This window comes from Cyprinus carpio, chromosome A14 (genome assembly GCF_018340385.1).
Source record: "Cyprinus carpio isolate SPL01 chromosome A14, ASM1834038v1, whole genome shotgun sequence".
NCBI classification, from domain to species: Eukaryota; Metazoa; Chordata; class Actinopteri; order Cypriniformes; family Cyprinidae; genus Cyprinus; species Cyprinus carpio.
This window is the reverse complement of record NC_056585.1, coordinates 13175514-13201246: the sequence shown is the minus strand read 5'-3', so window position 1 is coordinate 13201246 and position 25733 is coordinate 13175514. Positions and strand designations below refer to the sequence as shown.

Sequence of the window (25733 nt, the reverse complement as noted above, 5' to 3'; positions counted from 1 at the left end):
ACATTCTGTAACATATGCATGAACCATGTATAGCCATAAATTGATAAATATAAAATATATATTTAGCAATAAGACAGTAGCCCACTACATTGCTTTATTGAAATATTAATTCCTTTTTATTACAGTTTTTCTCAGTGGCTTTGGTGCATTTCTCGAAACATCCTTAATATTTGCAAAGAAGTATGTGCATTTCTCAAAACAATTCGTACAAACAGCACCACACAATGGGTTACCTGCAAAAGCCTGTAACTTACTCAAAATCTTTAGTTCATCTCTCAAAAGCAAGTATTTATAAGGTATTTATATATATATATAAACTTGATACATGTACTGTGTTAGGCTGTGTTAGGCTAACTGAGACTTATCACAGCACATACATATTATTGCTCCTTTGTTGGTTTGATTGCTATTGTCCTCATTTAAGTCGCTTTGGATAAAAGCGTCTGCTGAATTATTAAAGGTGGACATTTATTTGCCTGAATCTGTATAGAATTGCGGACCTTTAAAGGCATATTGGGAATGTATTTTTGAGACATTTAATTTTGCATGTAAACCCATGTGTTAATAAAAAGGAATGAGTATTTCAATAAAAGAATTGTAGTAGGCTACTGTCTTATTGCTAAATATATATTTTATATGCATCAATATATGGCTACACATGGTTCATGCATATGTTGCAGAATGTTGAAAAATATACAGTCGTGGCCAAAAATATCGGCACCCTTGGTAAATATGATCAAAAAAGGCTGTGAAAATTCATCTGCATTGTTAAACCTTTTGGTCTTTTATTTAAAAAATTCACAAAAAAATGTATCATCTCATTGTATAATTAGAATTTAAAATGTGGGGAAATATCATTATGAAATAAATGTTTTTCTCTAATACACATTGGCCACAATTAATGGCCCCCTTTTATTCAATACTTTTTGAAACCTCAATTTGCCAGTTTACCAGGTCTAAATTTTCTCCTATAAAGCCTGATGAGGTTAGAGAACACCTGACAAGAGATCAGAGACCATTCCTGTCATCCAGAATCACTCCAGGCCCTTTAAATTCCCAGCTGCCATGTTGGTGCTTCTCCTCTTCAGTTCACTCCTCTCATTTTCTGTAGGGTTCAGGTCAGAAGACTGGAATGGCTATAGCAGAAGCTTGGTTTTGAGCTCAGTGACCCATTTCTGTGTTGTTTTTGAGGTTTGTATTTGGGTTATTGTAAGGTTGGAAGATCCAAACATGGCCCATTATAAGATATCTAACAGAGGTCAGTCACTTACTGATTTTTTATTTTTTATCTGTTGGTATTTGATAGAATCCATGATGCCATGTATCTAAACAAGATGTCCAGGACCTCCAGCAGAAATATAGGCTCACAACATCAAAAAATACAGCAGTATATTTCATTGTACACATGAGGTACTTTTTTTCTCTGTGTTCACCAAAACCCATCTTGAGTATTTGCTGCTAAAAAGCTCATTTTTTTGTTTCATCTGATCATAGAAGCCATTCCCATTTAAAGTTACCAGTCATGGCTGATAGCTGAATATGCTTTAGTTTGTTTCTGAATGAGCTTGGAGAATTTTTCTTGTAACCCTCCCAAACAACACATGTTGATGCAGGACCACACAACAAATTTTTTAAAGGTTTTCTGAACCAGAGACTCAACTATTTTCTGCAATTCTCCAGCTGTGACCATCGGAGAGTCTTTAGCTACTCAAACTCTCCTTCTCACCACACATTAGGACGATATAGACACACATCCTCTTCCAGGCAGTTTTGTAACATTTTCTGTTGGTCGGAAACTCTTAATTATTGCCCTGATGGTGGAAATGGGAATTTTCACTGCTCTAGCTCTTTTCTTAAAACCCACTTCACCAATTTGTGAAGCTCCATTATCTTTTACTGCAAATCAGAAATATATTATTTGGTTTTTCTCATTGTGATGGATGATTAAGGGAATTTGGGCTTTGTTTTCCCTCCTCTTTATATTTCTGTGAAACAGGAAGCCAGAGCTCTATGATTTAATGTTTATAATCATGCTGGAGTGCTCAAAATTGTGAATATGAATGGGAATATACTTCAGAGATATTTTACTCATAAGAATTTATGGGGTGCCAATAATTGTGACCAACGAGTATTTGAGAAAAAAAATTCATTTCATAATGATATTTTCCCTCCGTTTTAAATTATTATTATACAATACATTTTTGTGAATTTTTTAATTAAAAGACCAAAAGGATAAACAATGCAGATTAATTTTCACAGCCTTTTTTGATCATATTTACCAAGGGTGCCGATATTTTTGGCCACGACTGTATATTTTTCAACATTCTGCAACATATGCATGAACCATGTATAGCCATATATTGATACATATAAAATATATATTTAGTATTTAAAAAATAAATAAAATAAAAGATCAAAATGATTAACAATGCAGATTTATTTCCACAGCCTTCTTTGATCATATTTACAAAGGGTACCAACAATTCTGACCACATGTGTATAGTAGGGGTGGGCGATATAGCCTTAAAATTATATCATGATATTTAAAAAAATTTGCGATATTAATATTTAAGATGATATAAAAAAATATGGAACACCGTTTTATTGGTGATTTCAGCTGGCAGGCAGCAGCATTTATTAGTGCAAACACAATGAAGGGCATTTTTAATCCTTTTCCAATGAGCTACTGTCATTAATGACAGACAACCTAATTCGAAGTGTAAATCTATTGTCAAAAGGTGGCAGAAGCAGCGTTATAGTGCAATAGTAGTGACCAGTGTTGTGCAAGTTACTTAAAAAAAGTAATTAGTTACAGTTAATTCTCAAAATAGTAACTGGGTTACATCATTATAAAAGTATTTAGGGAATGTAACTGTGTAATATATATATATATATATATATATATATATATATATATATATATATATATATATATATATATATATATATCTATATATATAATAATAAATTATGTCAAATGTTAAATGAAATGCCACTACATGGAATACATTATTATTTTTAAACATTGTACACTAATACAAAACAACAATTTAAAAAATACTTATTTACAGTAACGCTGATCATTTATTAATTAATTTATTTTACACTACTTTTATTTTGATGGAAACCCGCAGGAAGTCAGTGCTTCTTTTTGTTGACAGCGGCGGATTTATAAATTATACTCATTACTAATTTGGGAATCTGCACGTATCACATTGTCACATGCCTTGTAAAAATTCATAAAAGTGTTACTGAGCAACCAACGAGTAACAGTATTTTCGGTTTATCGCTGTCGGTGCTTGTAATGATTTTGAAAATGGTGATTTTCAATGGTGTGTGTGTGTGTGTGTGTGTGTGTGTATATATATATAATATATATATATATATATATATATATATATATATATATATATATACATATGTATACAAATACATATACGTATACACACACACGACACAATACATTTGCTCATATTTAGATACATATATTTTGCATACATGTTCACATATATGTGTGACATTATACTGCATATATGTTATATTATATGTGTAGCCAATATTTATATATTTACATCTATCTATCTATCTATCTATCTATCTATCTATCTATCTATCTATCTATCTATCTATCTATCTATCTATCTATCTATCTATCTATCTATCTATCTATCTATCTATGTCTGTCTGTCTGTCTGTCTGTCTGTCTGTCATGTCTGTATTCATGAAGTACATATTTTCTAAAGAAACAAGAAATAAAAAAAAAATTCAATATGAAATATTAAACGATCCCTGATTGCTTCAGCTATGAGGTGATTTCACAGTTTTGTAGAGGAACTTATCAAACTACAGCATGTAAAATTGTAAATTAGTGAAATTCATGCCGAAATTCATGAAGATCCTATCGATCATCATTTCAAGGCCCATGATAAGGGCTCACACTGAGCTGATTCATGGCTTCAGTGTTATCACAAACCAATATATCTAGTCCCCGAGGTGAGCTGAATCTCTCCCCTGCTTCACCTCCTGTAATTCCATTGCAGGCCCTGTTTAATACACTATACAGCCATTTGGATTTACAAGCATTTGCTCCATATGTGACCTCTGCTTGGTGACATCATTGTTAAAAGGAATTGAATTTGCGGAGGCTCCATGAAGACTGTGAGACAGCATGTGTGTGAGTGTGAGACACATGAGAGAAACAGACAGACAGGATAAGGCAACTGATCTTCATGAATCTGACATGCCTGTCAACTTGAAAATAAATCACAGGAGCAAAGTACCCATTACACTGCAAAACAGAAATTGACACGAATAAGAATGATTTATACATCAAGCTTTCTTTTCATGGGTTTCTAATGACAATGAAAGGTTTTCTAAAGAATATTTGATTTCTTTGGGTGAGCCAAACTGATAAATCCTGTTTTAATTGTACTAACTTTAATCTATTGTGTTATGATAAGCTACATTTACACTGCTGGTATCCTCCAAAAGTTTCTTCAGTCACTAACATGTGCAAAAAAGGATCATATTTCCATCCAAAATACAGAACACAGCAATAAGAAACTATATTCTGCATTATATTTTTATATTTTATCCACTATAATATTTCCATGAAAGCACAATCATTTCTGAGGTAAAATATACATTGAATATACATAAAATATACAATGCTATATTACATAAAATGTCATTTTCAAAATAAATAAAGAAATAAAGAAATTCTGTCATATGCAAATATTAAATAAATTAAGCTAATTTTAGGGATATTAAAGTTTTTTTCATTATTTTAATATTTGCAATCTGTATATATGAAATATATGAGTTCTTTATATATATATATATATATATATATATATATATATATATATATATATATATATATAATATATATATATTATATATATATATATAAGAAATATAAATGAAATGAAGTTCATTTGTAGATTTATTTCTTACATTTTTGACATTGACAACATATTTAAAACTCCAGCAGACATCATGCTCCACTGACTCACATATGGGGAGAAAATGTGACACTTTTTGCTTTCATCTCAACAAGAGTTTACACAATTATAGACAGCTGGTTTGCCTTCAAGCAAAAAATTTTGACGTTACCGTCAGAAGTTGAGTATGACTTTCTATAACAATGCATTTACAGACATACAGTAGTCTATGTTTAATTAAAGTAATGTATTTTCCAGTCAAAGCCCTTAAAGGACAGTCAAACAATGAAAATGTCATCACACTATGACCAGGGGCTGTCAAGGTCCAAAAAACAAACAAACAAACAAACAATTAAGAAAGCACCATAAAAAAGGTCTCTATGTCCTGTGCTTTGCATATAGATTCAGAAGACTTGAGTTGTGTGGGTCATAACACCTGCTTTTATGGTGCTTTTCGGACAGGAAAAGTACATTGTAACCTTGGGAAAGATTCTCAGAGAAAGTTAATTGGAGTGGGGTCTGATCTTATCATGGACGTTCAATCTGTGTTAGTTAATAGTAAAACTCAAGGCACACTCCAGAGCTCGCTGCAGCCTCTCCGGTGTTGAATGGAAATAGCCTGAAGCAATTAGCCTACTAAGACCCACTCATTAGGAGGTAAGAAGTGAATGAGATCTGCTCACCACAGCTAATCAATATTAATGATGGATTATTTACAATTAACAATGGGCCCTTAATGGCTGCCTAATTGTTTGTTTTGGCTTAACGTGTGGAGAGCAGCAGATAAACTAAGGACATTAGTGAGAGAGAGGAGCTAAATGTCTTCTCACTTTCTTTTACAGCACAGATAAGCTCGTTTGTACTGGATCACATTCAATTCATCACATGCACGTCTCTAAAATACCTAACAGTTCTGCTTGAAACGTCACGTGCGTGATTATATATATATATTTAATCCCAGTACCTGACAGGAGATACACTTACCATATTATGTGAAAACACAGGCTCGGGGAGTGTGAATTATGCAAAAAAGCCAATGCTACCTATAGACCAAGTTTGTAAGGGTTAATTTATGACCCTTTCTGTGTCCAGTTTGGTTTAAAACCCATGATTTCGTATCCACTGTTTCACCCCCTCCCCGAATCAGAATTGAGCATTTTAACTGGCTGTTGCTCATTTCCCAGTTCACACCTTTTTTACACTTTTGTTGGGCAAATGGGGGGAGGCACCCTGCAGTTTAAGAGGGGGTCACCAAAGTTAGAACTGCCTCTTGTGTTTTCTTTCCCACCTTCTTGCTCATTCAGCCTGTTGCACTTCTGAGACACTGCCAACACAGGTTAGTTTGTAAGCATACTTTGAGGACTGCTCAGAGAGAAAAGGCTTTGCTGATGTTCATGGTAATCCTGGAAACACTTTATATTGGGATTTTCAGGCCTAGTGACTGGTGAGGAACACTCATGCCCTTCAAGAGTGCATTTGTTGGTGTTCTACACTGACATAAAAGTTACTTCTGCTATCAGAGACAAGGACTTTTTTCCCATCTATTTGCTGTTTTTATAAACTTCAACCAGTTTAACCTGTCAGGCAATGGCTTATTTACTAGTTGTACTAGTGCTGATGCTAGTTTCAGGATCTGAGTCCTTCCATCTAGAGCACCTCGGTCGTTTTGACTGGCAGAAGAGCATTCAACCAGGTGAGGGATGCCCTAAAAAGTGCCACCCTGAGCGGTGCCCAGATGTTTGGCAGCTGCAGGGTTGTCCAGCCCGGCTGGTTCATGACCAGTGCGGGTGTTGCTGGGAATGTGGAAACAATGAGGGGCAGCTGTGTGACCCGGAACCTCGATCTGGGTCTACTTTCTATGGGCGCTGTGCAGAAGGGCTGCACTGCAGAGCTCCACGCAGAAACCCCACAGGTGAACCCAGAGCCATCTGTGTGTGCAGCAAGCAGGAAGCACTCTGTGGTTCTGATGGAAAGACATATAAAAATATATGTCAGTTTCGGGCGGGCCAACACAAGCAAGGCAAAGGGCAGATGCTGACAATGGTGCACCACGGACCCTGCAAGACAAGTGAGTATCTCTGAAAGTACTATGATTAAATCTTAATATATACATATATAGATACATTGTAATTCCTGTTATTCTCAATGGTGATTTCCATTACTACAACTTTTTAAAGTGCATTTAAATTTTTAAAAGTGAAAGTGACGTGACATACAGCCAAGTATGGTGACCCATACTCAGAATTCGTACTCTGCATTTAACCCATCCAAAGTGCACACACAGCAGTGAACACACACACACCGTGAACACACACCCGGAGCAGTGAGCAGCCATTTATGCTGCTAAACACTCAATATTTATTACATTTATATTAAAATTACAGTTTATATATTTTAAATGTCTTTAAATATTACATTGATAAAATTAAATGATTAAATATTGTATATTAAATGTTAAAATTTTATATTGACTTTAAAATAATGAGTATGTGATGTTTTTGCATTAGGATAATGAGAATTGGGGTGGGGGGCTTAAAATTCGCAATTGCAATCATCCTAAAATATGCTTCATTTTCTCTCAACAAAATATGATTATTTCTATCATCATTAAAAATATGTTTGTTTGTTTGTTGGCAATATTGACAATATTGACAGTATAGTACTAGAACTTGTTTGCTCAGCGACCTCAGCTAAAGTAACGGCCACATCAGTTTGGAATGAATGCATCTGCTAATGTAAATGTATATATAGATGTAAATGTCCTCTCAGGAGAAACCATTGTCATGGATAGAGTCTGAGTGCCAGTATAATCACCACATTTCAAAGTTTTGTCATGGAAAAGGCTGAATGAAAACCCATTTGTTCAGCTGTGGGAATACGAAGTCAGCTGTTAAGTTTGTATTTACCTCACCGTCATGTTTAAGATTAGCAGCTCATAAGTGTTCAGTCTCACACGTTAAAATAATTAACCAGTCTAACCAAAATACAGCACCAATGGCTACAGTAAATACAGTAGTTAGTGTGAAATAAGCATCGAGTAGCAGAAATTTGCTTTAGGATGTTTTTTTTTCTTAAATTATTAGAATTTTTTATTATAATTATTATACTAATAATAATTAGTAACTCTAAAGTTAAAAAAAATCTCAAAGTGTCCCATCTTCTGCAAACTTTACAGAACCAGTTATCACTTATGCTCCCCATGACATCATCATAACCAAAGGAAGTGATGTCATTTTTTCCTATGAGGTGTCATCGTATCCAATGGCCTCAATCCAGTGGAGTAAAGAAGAGGATGTTATTTCTTTTCCTGCTGATGATTCAAGCATGGCTGTACAGGTATGTGCGCATTCAATAATCTGTACCTGGTGGACAATAAAATTGTAGTAACCAACACTGCAACATAGAAACAAATACACAGCCAAGCACCATTCAAATTGGCATCAGTGTGCACATAATGATAGGTACGTAATCTTTAGAATTTTTATTGCATTGTCCATAAAAATAAAGTTTGAAAGACTAACAAACAACAACAAAAACACTTAAACTTATTATTATTATTTTTTATTTTTTGATGCAATAGAAACACAATTTTTAACAGTTTTTAAAATAACATTTTTTAAAGTAAATATTTTCTTAGTAAAGAGCATTATAATAATCTGAAGAACCTTATAATTCTTATATTCTAATAATCTGCATGGAACCAAAGATGCAAACAGATAAACAGGAAAAAAATTGAAACAGATAAATGACCTCCCAAACATCACGTTTACATTCTAGTCTCATTCTCTCAAACAGTTCTGGTTTTGATAAATGTGCGATGGTGTGTGTTTCTGTAATTACAGGCCCGTGGAGGTCCGCGGCGGTTTGAATTGACTAGCTGGCTTCAGATTCAAGGAGTTGGGCTGAATGATGCAGGTGTGTACACATGCACCGCCAGGAACGCCTTCGGAGAGGTGTCTGCCTCCGCCAGATTACAGGTTACATATGGAGGTATGTCTGAGAACAAACTCATTCATAGACACAAACACAGCCAATCGAAAACAAGGTCAGAGGTGAACAAGCTGAAAAAACATGATTGTTGGGGCTGCTTACACACACTGACACTGACACAGACACAGACACGCACACGCGCACACGCACACACACACACGCACACGCACACGCACACACAGATAACACTATTTCCATGTTTTACACACACATATTCCCAGAGAAATGGTATTGTTCTGAAGTTACTTGATCATAGCTCAGGAGACTTTTAATTGTCAACTTTGTCTCAGCTGTTTCTCCTAAAATTCCTTGGGAAAAATTAAACAAATTGTTCATTGTTGATGATACAGCAGGTCAGATGAAAAGAATATGAAAAAAAACATAAAAAATAAAAATAAAACAAAATATACAGAAAACCCAAAAATTATATCACCTAACTATAATTAAAAAAAAAAAAAAAAAAAAAAAAACAAACATTAACTTTCAGAAACAACATACCCCTCTCCTTTGCAGGCCACAAAGATGCAGCCAAAATAACATATACACAAAACCAATACATATAAGACCAACATAAAATATAAGCATTATGTTTCAGAAACATCAGAATATGTAGCTTCCATTTTATTTGAACATATACCAGTCAGATTTCCATTTGCCCTCAATTTATTTATCTTCTTTATAGGAAAAAAAATATTTTAAAATTATTTTACAAATATTAATTATTTTAGTTATTAATTATTTTCATATGGTGATAATTATTTTAAAATTATTTGTATTTTATTGGTTTATTAATATATTATATTAATAAATAAATAATTATTAAATGAACATAAAATAAATATGAATATTATATATATATAATATATCTATATATATATATATATATATATATATATATATATATATATACACATATATATATTAGAATAAAAAATTATTCTTTTAAATTAATAATACATATTAATAATAATAAGTTTGATTGGTATACTTCAAATATGATTGAAACTACATAATCTGATAAAAACAAATTAATAGATTATTTTATCAAAGAGATCTCCTTTGTGAGTTTTCAGTGTAATGTTAGTTGACTAGTACTTACCTCCTGTGGTCTTACAAGTTGATTTCCTCATGTAGTTACAATCCAAAGTATTTTTTAACAGACTATTTAACTTAATGCAAACAACAACAAGTTCATTTGAACATCTGCCTTCTTTTAACATTGAAAAATATCTGTCCACACTGCAGAGAGAGGTCTGTTAGGTTATTCATGTTCTCTCTGCGGTCTGTGGCGTGGTCAGAAAAGACAAGCGAATGCACCAACAGTGGGAGCTGATCGATTCGCATATGCCACTATCAAAGTTTATCATCTCCTCATCACTAAAGGTGAACTTGGCCTTCCGAGAATCCGACAGAGCTGATGATAACCGTACACCAGTCGAGGGCTTTCTCCAGCAGGAACGTAAAGGCTGGTGATGACAGGAGGTCGGGAGGTGCCCTATGGGGGGAGATTTGGAAGGGAAAGGGAGAAGGGGTGGAAGGGCTTGTGTATTATGTGGCAGGTCGTTGCTGTGACTGTCTGGCTGTTATCTCTTTCTCTGGGGGTCTGATCCTTTAGACTGCCCCTTATCTGCACCACCAGTGCTTGCCCCATCCCTCGCTTCCCGGAATGTCCCGACTGCTATGGGATAGGTGGAAGTAAAAGGTGACTCTAGACACAGGACAGACCCTTTCCTATAGGTTTTTACAGGCTATAGAGAAAAATAGAAAGAGAATATTTAAATGTATCAAGCATGCGTGTGTTTTACAGGAAGTTGTGGGCAAAAATATTGAGAAAAAGCTGAGCTTTCTTAATATGATCAAAAGTAAACATGCTGCTCTTTATTTAGTGCATTAATAAATAGATCCTATTTGCATGCTGGTAATGGCTGTTCACTACATTTTCATTCTGTTAATTAAAAAAAACATCTACTAAAATGTATTAGTATAGTATATAAATTATAGAACTTTCTAATAAACATAAAAGTGCTTTATTGGCATCCGTGGTTCCATGATGAACCTTAAACATCCATGAAAACACAAAAGTTTCTTGAAAAATCTTCCAATTTTTAAAATGCTCCTCACACTAAGAAAAAGTGGTTAATTTAAGAATCGTTCACTGATAGGTTCTCTAGGGAACCAAAAATGGCTTCTAGTAATCATGAAGACTTTGATTAGCTGGATCAGGTGTGTTTGATTAGGGTTGGAGCTAAACTGTGCAGAGCTGTGGCCCTAAGGCATCGTCACAAAACCCCTTTTTGAAACAATTATTTTTAAGAGTGTATTAAACAAAATAAAAATCATGTTTGTTAAAAGCATTAAAAATGTTTGATGCATCATAAATTAATACTACAATTAATTTGAATTTTTCTCTTTATATTTTCCAGGTTCTCAGCTGAGCAAAGAATTCCGGAAAAAAGAAAACCAAGCTTATAGAATATCAGGCGAAGAAGGGAATGTCGATGATGAAGATTACGAAGGCCAGCCAAGTGGATACATGTATTTGTAACATACACAAATGATAAAATCATAGCATTTAAACACAGATGTGTTTTTTTATAATTATTTTTTAAAATTTAAGCTCAGCATAAAATGTGTACGTTTGAATATTATTTTGCCCTTTTTAAGGGTTTATGTTTATGTGTGAGCATTGTATATAAATCCAAATAATTTCTATCCACTCTTGAGAATTGTACTTAAAAACAGAACTTAATTAAATAGTTGATTTATGCATTGAGTGCTTTATTGCTCATGATCCAAGTGGGACAATCTCAAATATTTGCAAAGAGTCTGTTTAGGGTTAATCGTTATTGCCAAAAGTTATGCAAAAGTGCACATGCCAGACTTTTCTAAAAGCCCATAAAAAAAGAGAAATTAAAATAAAAAAATGCTGTGGCACGTATTTACCCTTAACCCATTCCCTGCTGTGAATAAAACATCAGCAGTGTCTCTCCTTACTTCTGTCTTCTCAAAGACGCTGAGCAGAAAAAAAAGCACCCAGGTTAAGTTGTTTGAAAGCTTTGGTATTAAGAGGCGTTTTACACTTAAGAAGTTGGTTTCGCTGGGTTTTCTCTTCCCTCCCCTATTGATTGATGCTTAGCTATCAATGCATAATAGAAAAGCACTCAGGACAAATGTGGGGTTATGGCCTTCCAGGGAGAGAGCAGACCAGGCTGTTTCTCAGCACCATTATTGCCCCATAAAGGATCCCTGGGGAGGGACAAGTTCCTCACATCAGCACACACCAAATACCCAATTAAAAAGAAGACCTTTAAATTCTCTCTTCTTTCCTGGGCAGAAATCAATCAGAATTCAATCTGTTCGGCTTGGATTCCGACAGGCCAGGTAATTGCTCACCAGAGCTCGGATAGGTGACAACAGCTTCGAGGAGAGACAGCGAGCCAATCAGGTGTTCTCTTTCAGGCCATCGGTGAGAAAGCAGTGATACCTCACGAAAGCTTATCTATACGCTTTCAGCATGGCTTTTATTTTTAGCCTCTTGGTGGCAGGTTAGGGTTTTCTTTTATAGGCAGCAGGTAAACGATACGACTTTGAGCGTTAAAATAAATGGATCATTTAAAGTAAGTGGCTCTCATATTCGTCTTCTTAAAAGCCCTTTGAAAATGAATTCCAATTTGGAATGATTTTTACTCCAAAAGGCATTTGTTGGTGAGCATGCAACACGATTGGGCAAGCGAGAATCAGAGAGACAGACCAGGAGAGAGAGAGGGAGAGATGGATGAAGATATGATATGGAGTTAGAAGAATGCAATTAAAAGCTGAATCATTCTCAGTCCACTGTAACTCTATCCGTTGAGATGAGAGCCGAGCCTCTTTCTCATGACTGTATTTGTGTGGATAAAGCTCTCCCCTGGCCCTCGTTTTAGATTCGCGCTTAATGATTCCCTCTCCGATGGGAGAGAGTGGGCTGCTGTCAGGATGGGAGACGCAATCCGGACGCAGCAGTGCCCGGGTCCCTCTGGCCAGCAACACCATGTGCAGGGGTCAGCCGAGGTCAGAGGTCATGGGCAGAGAGCTAGGATTAATGGACATCTCAATAAAATGCAGGGTTGGGTTACTAGTTGCCCAGCCTGACCTGACACACACACACACACACACACACACACACACACACACACACACACACACACACACACACACACACACCATCTCTCATTATTTCATTAGAGTGTAAACACAAGGCTCATCTCAACTGAGTGCAAGAGGATGTGGTCACAATCTTCATTAGCCTGCACTAAAATACTATGAAATAAGCATATTTAAATTCTTAAGATGGTATTATTTGGCCATTGTGTATTATAATTTTTTTTTTTTTAAGAAATCTGGAAAACAATCTGAATTTACTTAATATAAGAACATAAACTGAAAAATATAGAAAGTTGGAATAAAAGGGGAAAAAAGAAACATGCAGTAAAGACGTTAGACTTAATGAAGCAGTCATGACATTGAATGAAGCATTTTAATATTGCGCTGGTCAATGAAAAAAACCATGCATATCCACAGGAGAGATGAACGGAGACCATATCGACTGCAAAGAATCGAGGAAAGAATCGCTTGCTGACAGATAATTATTCAGCGGATTTTTATATTTCATACAGTGCAAAGAAATTTATATCTGGAGGATCAACCGTAAATAAATAAATTCGTAAATTAAAAATAGGTTTGAGTTATTCAGTTAATTTAATGAATTACATTTCATTAATTCATTATTATATTTATTTATTTAGAAAGATGATAATTAAGGTGTTATACAGAAAGAAAGAAATACAAAAAAGAGAATTAAATTCAACATTATGTAGCTCTGTTTCTGATCATTTTTATATTTTCTATAATTATCTCTGTATTTCCTGTTTACCTAATTGCGTAAACTTGATCTTGTCCTCATGTATGGAGAACGACTTTAACAAAAAAAAATTATATATATATATATATATATATATATATATATATATATATAAATATATATATATATATATATCATGCAGTAATCATTAGTTTATGACTAATTTCCCAGGCTTTAACATTATCAAAGAGCTCAGAATCGAGATGAAGTTGGAAAAAGCCAAAGGAAATGCCTCATTAACACCATCAGGTGGCGCGTGCTGCTGTTTCATTCGCTCTCCGCTGGAACTCTCGCGAGAACCACGTTGGCTGCTGAAGGAACTTCCGCGAGAATTCCGTCCTCTGTTGGGCGGCATTAAGATGATGGATTGTGAGCGGCCTCATTAAGTCACGCAGTGAGTGAAATATGTCTTTGTCTCCCCTTTGTCGCAAAGTAATAAAGGGATGCCGAATTCTTCAGCACAGCTGCACATTATTGCACAGCTCTCAGCTGGACATTTTTTTCGCTTCTAATTGATAAATGACAGGATGAAAGGTTATTGTTGTCACACTAACTGGAAATGGCTGTGAATTAGTAACGGGGCTCGTGCGTGCAGTGGCATTGGGTGGCACAGTCTGACTGGTGTTTTCACAACCAGCTGCTCATAGACTGGCTCATATAAAAAATCCACATGGGCATAGGGGGAATATTAATTCCACTGATTAAACAACACTTGGGAAAAAATGTAATATTTAAGAACAGTGATCTGGCGGTAAGATGAATCATTTTGATTTAATGCCACTATTACAAAATACAAGAACAACATTAGGCTATTAAAGCGAATAGTTAAGATTACTGTTAGGAGAGATTGGGGCTAGTTTGCACACTTTTTATTTAAAGAGATACTTCTACGAAATATATATATATATATATATATATATATATATATATATATTAGATATATATATATATATATATATATATATAAGGATAGCCTATAGGCCTAGGCCTATTTATTGTATGCAAAAGATTAAGCATGTTGACCTGACAGTGAGTCATGCTATGAGATATTTAATGGCATTTCAGCAAAATCACAGAGAAAACAGTTGTGCATTTAAACTTTAGAAACAGTTTAAAACCAACACCGAAAACCACAGAGAAAACAGTTGTGCATTTTTACTTTTGACTCAAAATAGTTGAGATATTACTGCTGTGACAACTAGCCCCAGCTTCCCTATTAGTTAGTAGTTGGTACAGTCTTATTACTGTCTTTAAAGGCATTACTTTATTCAAATGCATAAGCAAACAGAGCCCTAACAGAGTTTGTGGTTTCAACCTTATTAAAATTTTGATTCTTATAAACGGAATACAGTGCTGTACAAATGGACTTCCATTTGCAGGAATGTATCATTTAACCCTTCTATTTTGCTCTGCGGAGAGCTAGTCTTTCACTTAGCTTTTTCCTGTGAAAGCAGGATTTGATTAGACTACTACAGTAAGTAGTAAACATGCAGGTATTTTTCCATCTCAGCTCGTTCTGAGTTCAAGGCCTCAGAGTCTGTGGATGCAGCTCGTCTATGGCACTTTCACAGATCAGCTTTCACACAAACAAACCCTAACAGAGGAGACTACAGCAGGCTACATGTTGTTAAATGTAGCCACAATGCCAGCCATACACAGACTCTCTGAAATAAAGGTTAAAAAGCTGTCACTGGGGCGGTACCTTTTCCATCCATTTTATTAACTAAAACAAACAAATAAATAAATAATTAAATAAAACAAACAAAAAACAAACAAGAACAAACATGTACCTTTTGAAACGGTACCACCCCAGTGACAGCTTTGGTATCTTTATTTCTGAGAGTGCAGCAACTTACGGATATTCACATTTGCTTATGCAAACACGTCAGATCAGGCCATTTTGATGTCCTTCAGATTTTTTTCAGAGGAATTGTTTGCTGTTTAATAATGTATATAGTCAAATTAATAGGATGGAACAATAAATATTTGCAGTACAGCATGTTAAAAATTGAATAGTGTGTTCAGAACAAACATGCATATTGACTTGGCAAGGGTGTTACTCATGGTTCTTGTTGCTTTAATCTTTCAGCAATGCATTGAAGGAACATAATGCATTCAGTACCTGTACTAATAATCTTTTTAATATTTATCTTTAAAGTGACAGCCGTACTCATGTTTCAAGTATAAGTATATTTTCCTTTAACTTATTCAAATCACAAGTTTTCTTATGCATGCATTTTCATTTGGCCCAGACAGACAGCAGTCAGTGACTGACAGATGTATGATCCCCAGAGAAGCTTTGTGACGGTGATGTGGCATATTTTTATTTACTGCCTGTCTTTAATCCAACCCAGCCGCTGCTGACAGTACCGCCTGTCCTTTAAGACTGACACAGTGCCTATTGTAAGGAAATGGAAGAGTGCAGTGTTTGCAGTGTTGAGGATGCCATCAGGAAAAGCTGTCATGGGTTCGCCAGCAGGTACTGTCACCAACATAATAAATCAACTGTCTAGTTGTTCATTCATCTTTTTGATTAACATCCACTTTTATTATCATACATCAAACCCTGTATTTCTATCATTTTGCCCCTCCCCCCCCCCCCGCCTCCTATTTTTATTTATTTTGATTCAAGCTAAAATAATCATAGCTACCCTAAATAACAAGATGTTACTCTCATTAACATTATTCAATAACCCACACAGTTCATTCTGCCTTGTTTGTGTGTGGAGTTTATCTGAAAAAGTTGACACCAAAATAATAATAATCAATTAATTTAGTGGAACTGTGTGTTGATCGGCCAGACATAGTATAATAATAAATAAAAAATAATAATGAGAAGAAATAAATTTTTCACATACATAATTTAAAAAATAAATGGTATAAGGTATATTTGTGGATGTTTGCTTCAAAGCACCTTACACTGCAAAATGACTTAGCATCTTGTTTTCTAAAAATAAAAAAAGAGATTAATTGAAATTATACTTAAAACAGACACACAATAAATCTATCTGTCATCTCTCTATCATTGTGAGTCATGACAGTTATTTTATTTGCAGTTCATTTTAATTCTGCTTCCTTGCATTCAAATTCAAAAGAAGTGTAGTCAGTGTAGTTCCTCCTTAAATGTGCTCACTGTATCAACCCAGTACCTTGTAGATGCCTTTGTTACTAGGCAGACTTATAAAATCGGGCAATTCCTGCCAGTTCCCAACATTTTTTGTGTGCTATGTTCATCAAACAGTGAACGAATGGACAGTGAATGTGCCATTAGAGGCTGAGACGAATTAAAAACCTTACTGCAATGCATTTCGGGACAGCCAAATCGGCTGTGACATCATGCTGTGAAAACAAATGGGCGCCGGAAGCTACAGCAGGTGCTGAGGTTTGTTGGTTATGGATGGGTAACTATCTTTGCCTCTGGTCATGAGCACTCTTAGAATTGCAATAGGCCTTCCTGAGGTGAGGGGCGCACTATTGTTAATGTGAACTGAACAACCCAAATCAGTAATGCAGAATCAAACCTGTTGTGAGCCATCTCATCACAGACCGAAGTGTGCAGGATAATTCAGAGAGTGATCGTCAATTCCTCCATCCTGTTTTATCGCCTCTTATTCTCATTTCCAAACAATTATGCCTGACTTAATTGCCAATATCCACAGCTGGGTTTCAATGGTTTTCAATGAGTTACCACATTACAGTCATCATATTTCCACAGTGAAATAAGAGGGGGGGTTTGCTTTATGAGAAATAAAACTGAGAGTTTCTTACTCTCTTAGTAAAATGACCTGTTGGGGACATCAGGATTTTGTAAACATGGTCGTTGGTGATGTTCCGACATGCTGCAAGAGCTGGTTTCAGTATGTGTACCAAGTTTGAGAGCAGTGAATATATGGGGGACTTGGTCCCAGGATCTTATGGGTAAAGAGCTGCATGATGGGACATCAGAGCCCTTTGTGACAGTCACACAAGCACCTCAGTGCTTCTTTAGATGATGTAATCATAACACGAATGACTGCAGGAAAAGCTGAAGTGACAGAAAGACACAGAGGTCAATTTGGTCCAGTTTGCAGGCCCCGTGTCATCTTTATAGAGAGTGATCCGAGAGAGGCGTAGAAAAGGAAGCGAGATGCAATCTGATTATCATCGGAGCAGAGACATGAGAATGATGGGCGTTTAATGCATAAATGCTGGAAAAAGTGATATTTTATTACAGCAAAAAGGCTTTCAAAAATTACAGGAAAAGGCTGGAAAAAGTGTCTGCTTTGGATGGCACTAAAACCTGGTTTAACAGGGTCATAATTCACTTAAGTCTGATGGGTCCTGTCGTTCAAACTCTCAAATGTGCTGCCCTGAAATCCTGATTTGATCAGCAGAAACTGCATTTTTGAGGAAAAACCACTTTGTTGCTATTACTGTGGTATTTCAAAAACGGTTAAGAGCAAAAAAATTGCTTCTTCAAATTTCATTTTTTGATGTCCTATTCAATTGATCAGTTTATACTGTGAAAAACGACCATGTTTCCTTCCAAAGGGGATGGCCTTCTGTTGCATTCGCTACACAAAGCAGAGCAATTAGATGAAAGGCGCTACATTTAAGATGATTTATGCCACGCATTATGTCCGTGGAAAATCCCCATTCTCACTTTACACTCATATTTGCTTGAGAGAAAGGGCCATGTCAGACATTCCGACTGTGATAAAATAATTACAACTATATGAGGAGAACATTAATTATTGTGATGGCATCTATTTATATCAGTTCTTTCGACAATGTATATGAAAAGCAGATATGTTTTCAAAGACAGCGTAAGGCTCATTAGACCAAACTTTGGAGGTTTTCATCAAAACTCAATGATATTTAATAAAGCTAAACTGCTTAAAGTGCTACAGATGCAAAATATGGGGTATGTAATGCATGCATTGAATAGAAACAAAATAGCAATGGCATCGCTAGCTTTGTTGGTGTTTCATTGTCCACAAAGAAATCTCCTGGAGCTGAAATATAATCAATAATGCATTGTTTTACACATTTTAAGCATTTGCCAAATGTGTGCTGCCATGTTGTCATACATGTGCATCTTTGTAAAATCAAAATAGAAGAACAAATTAGAAGCTTGACTTCAAGTAATAATCCAAAAAAACAAACTTAATGGAATTCAGAATGAATATAGTGCTAAATTAGACAACTTTAAGCAAGATTTTGAATCCACCATGCCTTTTAAATTCCAATTAAATTCCAATCAATTTCTTCAATTGAAATTTGAACTCAATTCACTTCAATCTGAATGTAAGGAAGAAAAACAAAACAAAAAAAAAAAATATAAAGAAAAAAAAAAAAAAAGATAGATAGATAGACAGATGGATAGATTAGCCAATTCACTTAAAATCGAACTCATGAACTGCCAATTCTTCAATTCTTAATTTTGCGCAACTCTGAATCCCTGCTAGCATACCATATCAACAAATTTCCACCAAATCACCATAAACATCCAAACATTCAATCCAGTCCAATCCACCTGTGTGTGGCGGGAGTTAGCATCTACTCTAGCGCTAGCATGTAGCCTGAGGTGGTGAAGCACAGATCCGAGCGGGTGGATCATTAACCTTAATTACCTCTCTAATCCACTCCACACACTAGCAGATGTACAACGACCGGACCCATTAGCCTGATCACTGTCAGCCTGCAGGGTGCGCTGCGGCTCCGACTATGCTTCTTACAGCACAGCTGGCACCCCTGCAGATGGCCTTTTAAGGAGAACTACCAAGCGCCTGCCTGGAGGAGGGTCGGACGCTCTCTGGCACCCCTGCTTCTTTTGTTTATTGTCTTTCACCCTCTTTCTCATGTACCCAGATGGTTCATTTAGGAGAAGCTGGTGGAAGGTTCCTCCCCTACATGTTTATTTGGGTTTTTTCATTCTACCCTGCAGGCATCCTTCACTCATTCTTTGCCTTCTTTCTGTTTTCATCTCTCTCTATCTCTCCTACACAGCACTGAGTGACTTCTCAAGTCATCCTACACCATCTCAACAACTCCTTTTCAGAGACAAAATGCTTTGGCTTGACAAGTTTTGTGTAAACTTGGCTGAAATGACATGAAATGTTCTTCATAGTGGCAAACTCAAAAAAAAAAAAAGTCTGTCCGTTCGTTTGTCCTGGCCGTCTGTCCGTTCGTTTGTCAGCCCATCCATCCATCTCTATATCTGTCTGTCTATCGATTCGTCCATCCATCTGTCCGGTCATTTATCTATCTGTTTATCTGTCCGTTTGTCTATCCATCCATCTCTACATCTGTCTATCCATCCATCCATTCATCCATCCAATTGTCCAGTTGTCTCTCTGTCTGTCCATCTGTTCATATCTATCTATCTATCTATCTATCTATCTATCTATCTATCTATCTATTGATTTTAAGACCCATCTGCCAATTAACTAATGCATCTTTTTATGCACATACGTAGGATCATGTCGTGTATAGCTGTTTGTCTATCTATCTATCTATCTACCTTCCGCTTTAGATCTACTGGAATATTTCAGCATCTTTACTGCATATCATATAACATGGATCATCCCAGAACTGTCTTGGATTTTGCGTCACTCTCTGTTTGATGTTCTGATGGACGGGAGAGCAGACATGGCGCCAGTCGTGTAGCATTAGATGTAAAGTTTCCTTCTGCTTCAGTGGAGTTCATTATAGCAGAACTGTAGTTCAGTTCAGTGACACCTGCATCCTCTTTCTCTCTTTCTCTCTCTCTCATTTTTCAAGTATGTTTGAGAAGGCGTTTATTTGGTCTGTGGGTCTTACAGCTCTGCAAAGTTTCAGGTTAATTGTCTCCGTTTCTTTACTGGCATGGAAATTGTGTCATTTGGGGGCATTTCCTTTGGGTCTGAAGAAGCCAATAATGATGCCAGTTGTGGACAGTTGGCATGTTTTCATTGGAAGTGATCCAAGGCTATTTGTCTTGACTCTGGCTGGACTCCAAACTGTTATTAAAGTTTCTTCTCTTTCCCTGCCATAAGACTGAAATGTGGCACTGACCCAAACACACACACACACACACACACACACACACACACACACACACACACACACACACACACACACACACACACACACACCATTTAAGTCATATTGATGCATATGCTGCCATGTTAAATCAAAAGGAAAATGACAAGACAGGCTTCCTATGGTTAGGTTATGTGAGTCACTAAATCACAGATCATTCTAAAAAGATCAAGACTGCGTTACTGACACAATGAGACTATTAATTCACATAACTGGAGCATAATGTTTAAGCAATAAACTTTAAAATATTTATCTGATATGTATTTATGAAAACCAGGTGATTGAGGAATCTGTGTTGGAGTTTTAATTAAAGGCTGCAAATGATCCCCTGCAAACTAAAATGACAGAGTGTTTTTAACAGCATTTCCTGGCAATTAAATCATTATTGTCCATAATGAGCGTTTGAGGTGGATTCTTCAGCCGCTGCTCATTATTTCTCTATATTTGGACCAAGGAAATTGTATCGATCAAACACTACATATTTAATTTTGAATCATTTGGAATTATGAAAACAGCTTTGCCACTGGCCATGTAATTCCAGTAAGCCATCTCTAGACGCTGTGTAAAATTGCAAGAAAGGAAAAAAGAATCCTCTGAGAAACACTCAACAACAAATGTGATGGTGAACCAATTTATGACTTTTAAGCCATTACAGCTTAGATTTAGTACAAATAAGTAAATATAGTTTTATATATCAGTATTTTTTTATATTGCCGTTAATTCAGATTGAGTTAAATAACATTAAAAAATGATTAATAAGTGAATAAAAACCACCAGTGAGAGTAATGAGAATTAATATATATATATATATATATTTTTTTTTTTTTGAAACAGCACTTTTTTTTTCTTTCTTCATAAGAAGGCTGTGTGACTTCTTGTAGAAAAGTGTGAACATGTTCATTACCAAAGTTGTAATGTGTAAAAGTTGGACCAACCTTGGCCCCCCTAAGGTGCCGAGGCCACAATTCCCAAATAATAAAGATTATGATCCTCTGTCTCTGTAGATGTCCTGTACCCTTCCCCTATTAAAGCAGCACAGCCAAACTTTCTAGATGAAGAGCTTTGCTCCCTGCGGCACCGGCGTGCCCACTAAAAGCCGTGCGGCCCTCCGAACAACCGGGAAACATTAGCCCTCCGCACCGCCGCCCTGGCCAGCCTCTAATGGATCGCTTTCATTTCATCAGTCGACTGACATTTACTGCGTTCCGGTATATTTTATCTCCTCCCTTCCCGTGATCGGAATGCTCGCTGCGTTCCGGGAAAGAGCCACCCTGGGAGTGTTTGGGGCGGACCGCAAGATCTTCCGACCTGGCACCTGCACACTGATTTCGCGCAGACCCCCACCCCGCCTTCTTCCTCACGTCATCCTCTTCCTCCTCTTGGCCTTCAATATACTATGGAGATAAATAATTCATGGCTAGTTATTAGGGCCGGTTCAATAGAATGCCTGCTGATGGAAAGCGGTGCGGAGTGAGGCTGCCCGCGGGGAGAGAGCGTGTTGTTGTGTCAGCCTCCATCTGCCAGAATGCAATAAGGAGAACAATGAAGGCCTTGATTTCCACCAGCAGGCCTATAATCTTTAAATGGCTATTAGCAGTGGAGAGCAACCAGTCAATAACCGACAAAATCCTTTTAAAAGCTGCTCTCTCTGCGTGTTTGTCTCACTCTCTCTCACTGTATCTCTTGCTCTTTCGGTTTAGACGTCTCCACTGTGACATTCACCTCTCATCGGTTTTGCTATCAGATATTGCTGCTGGTGTTGTTGCATTATGCTTCTAAACACATACTCAAATGAGAACATAAGAGCTTGTCATAGTTCAGACATACCCACAAATCTATTGTATACTATAATAAGTATTAAATAAATGTTTGTAAAAGATTTCTACATCTATACACACACACATATGTGTGTATATTGTATATGCGTACATGAATTTTTGAAGTAGAAAGCAATTTCCAATAATCAAAATACTAAAATTATTTTTACAGTGTATTTCCTTTTTTATGTTTGTATTGTGTATTATACTTTATACTTAAATTAGAAAAGAAAAACCCAATTAAATTACGGCAACCGAATGAAAATGAAAATGAATGAAAATTAGATTTATCCTAAAACTATTTACTGTGGGGTTTTTTTAGGAAACAAGTTTGAAGTGTGAATGGACATTACCAGAATTGTAATGTGTAGATGTTGGACCAAACGATGCCTTCGCCCACAATCCAGCAGCAGCCAGATTAAAAACAATGTAAATAAAAATAGCAAACAGTCAAACAATGCTATCATATGAATGATTGGGAAATGGGACTGGATCCCAAAATCAGTTTTCCAGTGTAGATCTATTTGAACTAAAACAAAAACATTAATCCAACTCAGCTACAATGTTTTCTGGTTGTTAAAAAAAAAAAAAAAAAAAAAAAAAAAAAAATATGAAACATGAAACATAAACCTGAAACAAAACACAAAAAACCAAAAAAACAAAAAAAATAAAATATTTGAGCATTATTTAGTTTCCTTGATCTTTTAAGTCATTCTCAAGCATAGTTCTGGAACATGATCCTCAGTGTATTTGTCTGTGGATTAGTTCTGTTTACTTGAATAATCCATGGAAAACAATCATCTTTCAGCTGCTTGACATCATTTACTTGTGACAACCCAAAATGCTCAGCAAAAAAAAAACAAAACAAAAAAAAAAAAAAAAAAAAACAGAGCACTAAAGTCAACAGACAACACAAAGCAATCCATCACCAATCTGAATAACCTCACTAGGTTACCAAACCACTTTTACAGTATAGCTAATAAAGACAATCCAATGGTAAGTGCTGTTCAGCGTCACCTCAGACTCTTCGGGCTCTTACATGAGGACAGTTAATAGTCTCTGCCCAGACTGCTACAATACTTTCATTCTGTTACATCAGACAGATATACTATGACAGAAAATGACATTACTGGACATATTATAACTCTTTGTGTCGAGTACAGTACTGAAGTGACAGAACAAGCTACCATCATGAAAGCAGCAGTAAATCATATTAAACCTGTGAAGAACATGTCCAGGTCATAATTTATTCAATAATCAAAAAAAAAAAAAAAAAAAATGAAAAATAAAAATATCTAATAAAAAATAAAAATATAAATATATATATAAAAAATATAATATCTTATATATATCTATATAGATATATATTAGATATATGATATATATTAAATAATTAAATTTTACCAAATTTTACCAAGTATTAACTTCTTCTTCTTATTATTATTATTATTATAAATAATAATAATAATAAGAAGAAGTTAATACTCATAAAATTAAAGCAAATAATTTGTATGATTCCATGAGATGGCATATTTTGAAAGCAAGACAACAAAAACAAACAAACAAAAACACTAATATAAAGTAGAATAGAATAATTAAAGTAGTATAAATTATTATTATTAGTAGTAGTAGTAGTAGTAATGATAATAAAATATAATTGTAGATAAATATATGAATATAATTTAATAAATAAGTAATAAAAAAAATCAATTAAGTAACATTTTCATTATACGTCTGCGTTAAAACTAATTAAAATGTTCTTGTAATAGTGTTCCACTGCAAATGTGCACAAGTCATCTTTGTTCGATTCTGCAAACTGCGAGAGCTGATGCTATTATATAAAGCTTAACTAGAACATAAAGCGCTTAACTCAACTAGTACATTTCACCGCGCTGTGTGCAAACATGAGTCATCTGAAAGGTGTTTGTTTGATAACAAAAGCCCCCATTTGTGCTCAGGCAAACCCCTCGAGATTCCCGACAGACTCAACATCCACAGAAGGTGAAAGACAGCACCTGAACGCTGCCTGACAGCGTATGACAGAAACATCGCATGTGCACTGCAGCATATTACCCATAAAGCCTTCCCCAGCACCTCAGGCCAGCCTGTAATTTGATCTCGTGATCACCTTCTGCAAGGTCAAAGGTCAGGTCTAATGAATGAAGGGGTGAGGACAGCTAGGTAGCAGGCAGAGGGACGTTTGTTCCTCCTCTGTTTTTTACATTCAGCCTTGAAAATAATCCTCTGTTAATATTTATGTGGAGCTATTGTATGTTCTCTCTCTCTCTTCCTCCTCTTAGCTGTACGCTCCTTTTGGTAATCCATCTTCATTGCTGAGAAGTATACCGTGTTGTGACAGAACGGACACTGAGAGATTCTAGAAAATGGAAAGCAGGTACCTAACACAGATACAGCCAGACAACCAATCAGACCTCCAATATATGCACTGGACTGGATGGAGAAACTCAGCCGCCAGCCAATAACACGCAAGACAGAGTGAGACGAGTATCTGAATCTGCTGATGTATCGCTGCATTTTCTGCACTGGTTCTGCAGGACAATTTGGGGATTTAAACATGACATTAAATGGTGAAAGCCGTAACTGAAAGCATTTCAATTTTGACAAAAATTAAATTAACAAACACACCAGCTGTGAAGAAGAAGAACTACATTGCTGGTGTTACAATTCTATGGATATCCATTAGATATCTATAAAATGCAAGTAATGATATAATTGTGCACAAGTAGGATAGCAGTCTTAACTTTTAAAAGGGAAAAGGAAATCATAAAAAATATAAATGAAAGGTACACAGAATATATAATAGATATACATATAAAAATGACAGAAGTGCATAACAAAATAATCAAAACTTAAATTAAAATATAGAATAAAACTAATTGAAAATCTCATTAAATACTATAAGGAATAAAAATAATAGTTTTTGCAGACTACCATGTATTATGCCTTGCATTATTGACTTAATACACTGATAAATAATAATAATTTTTTATTTTTATTTTA

At 35.6% G+C, this 25733-nt stretch overlaps 1 protein-coding gene and 1 long non-coding RNA gene across 3 annotated transcripts; both read left to right on the top strand.

The window, feature by feature from the left end:
• The first annotated feature begins 5960 nt into the window (after nt 1–5960).
• On the top strand, nt 5961–13730 carry LOC109090901 (kazal-type serine protease inhibitor domain-containing protein 1-like). Of its 2 annotated transcripts, XM_019104725.2 has the most exons (4): nt 6011–7011; nt 8119–8279; nt 8786–8933; nt 11357–13730. In XM_019104725.2, the coding sequence occupies exons 1-4, from the start codon at nt 6531–6533 to the stop codon at nt 11476–11478; spliced, it is 912 nt and encodes a 303-aa protein (XP_018960270.2). In that variant the 5' UTR covers nt 6011–6530; the 3' UTR covers nt 11479–13730. The 2 variants fall into 2 exon arrangements, with proteins under 2 accessions (XP_042626630.1, XP_018960270.2); XM_042770696.1 differs by lacking the exon at nt 11357–13730 and having other exon boundaries at nt 5961–7011; nt 8786–9283.
• A 402-nt stretch (nt 13731–14132) lies between these two features.
• Nucleotides 14133–25275, top strand: LOC122147421. Its single transcript, XR_006161613.1, has 3 exons — nt 14133–14227; nt 16188–16312; nt 25013–25275. It is a non-coding gene; the product is annotated as an uncharacterized LOC122147421 (long non-coding RNA).
• Nucleotides 25276–25733: the final 458 nt, after the last annotated feature.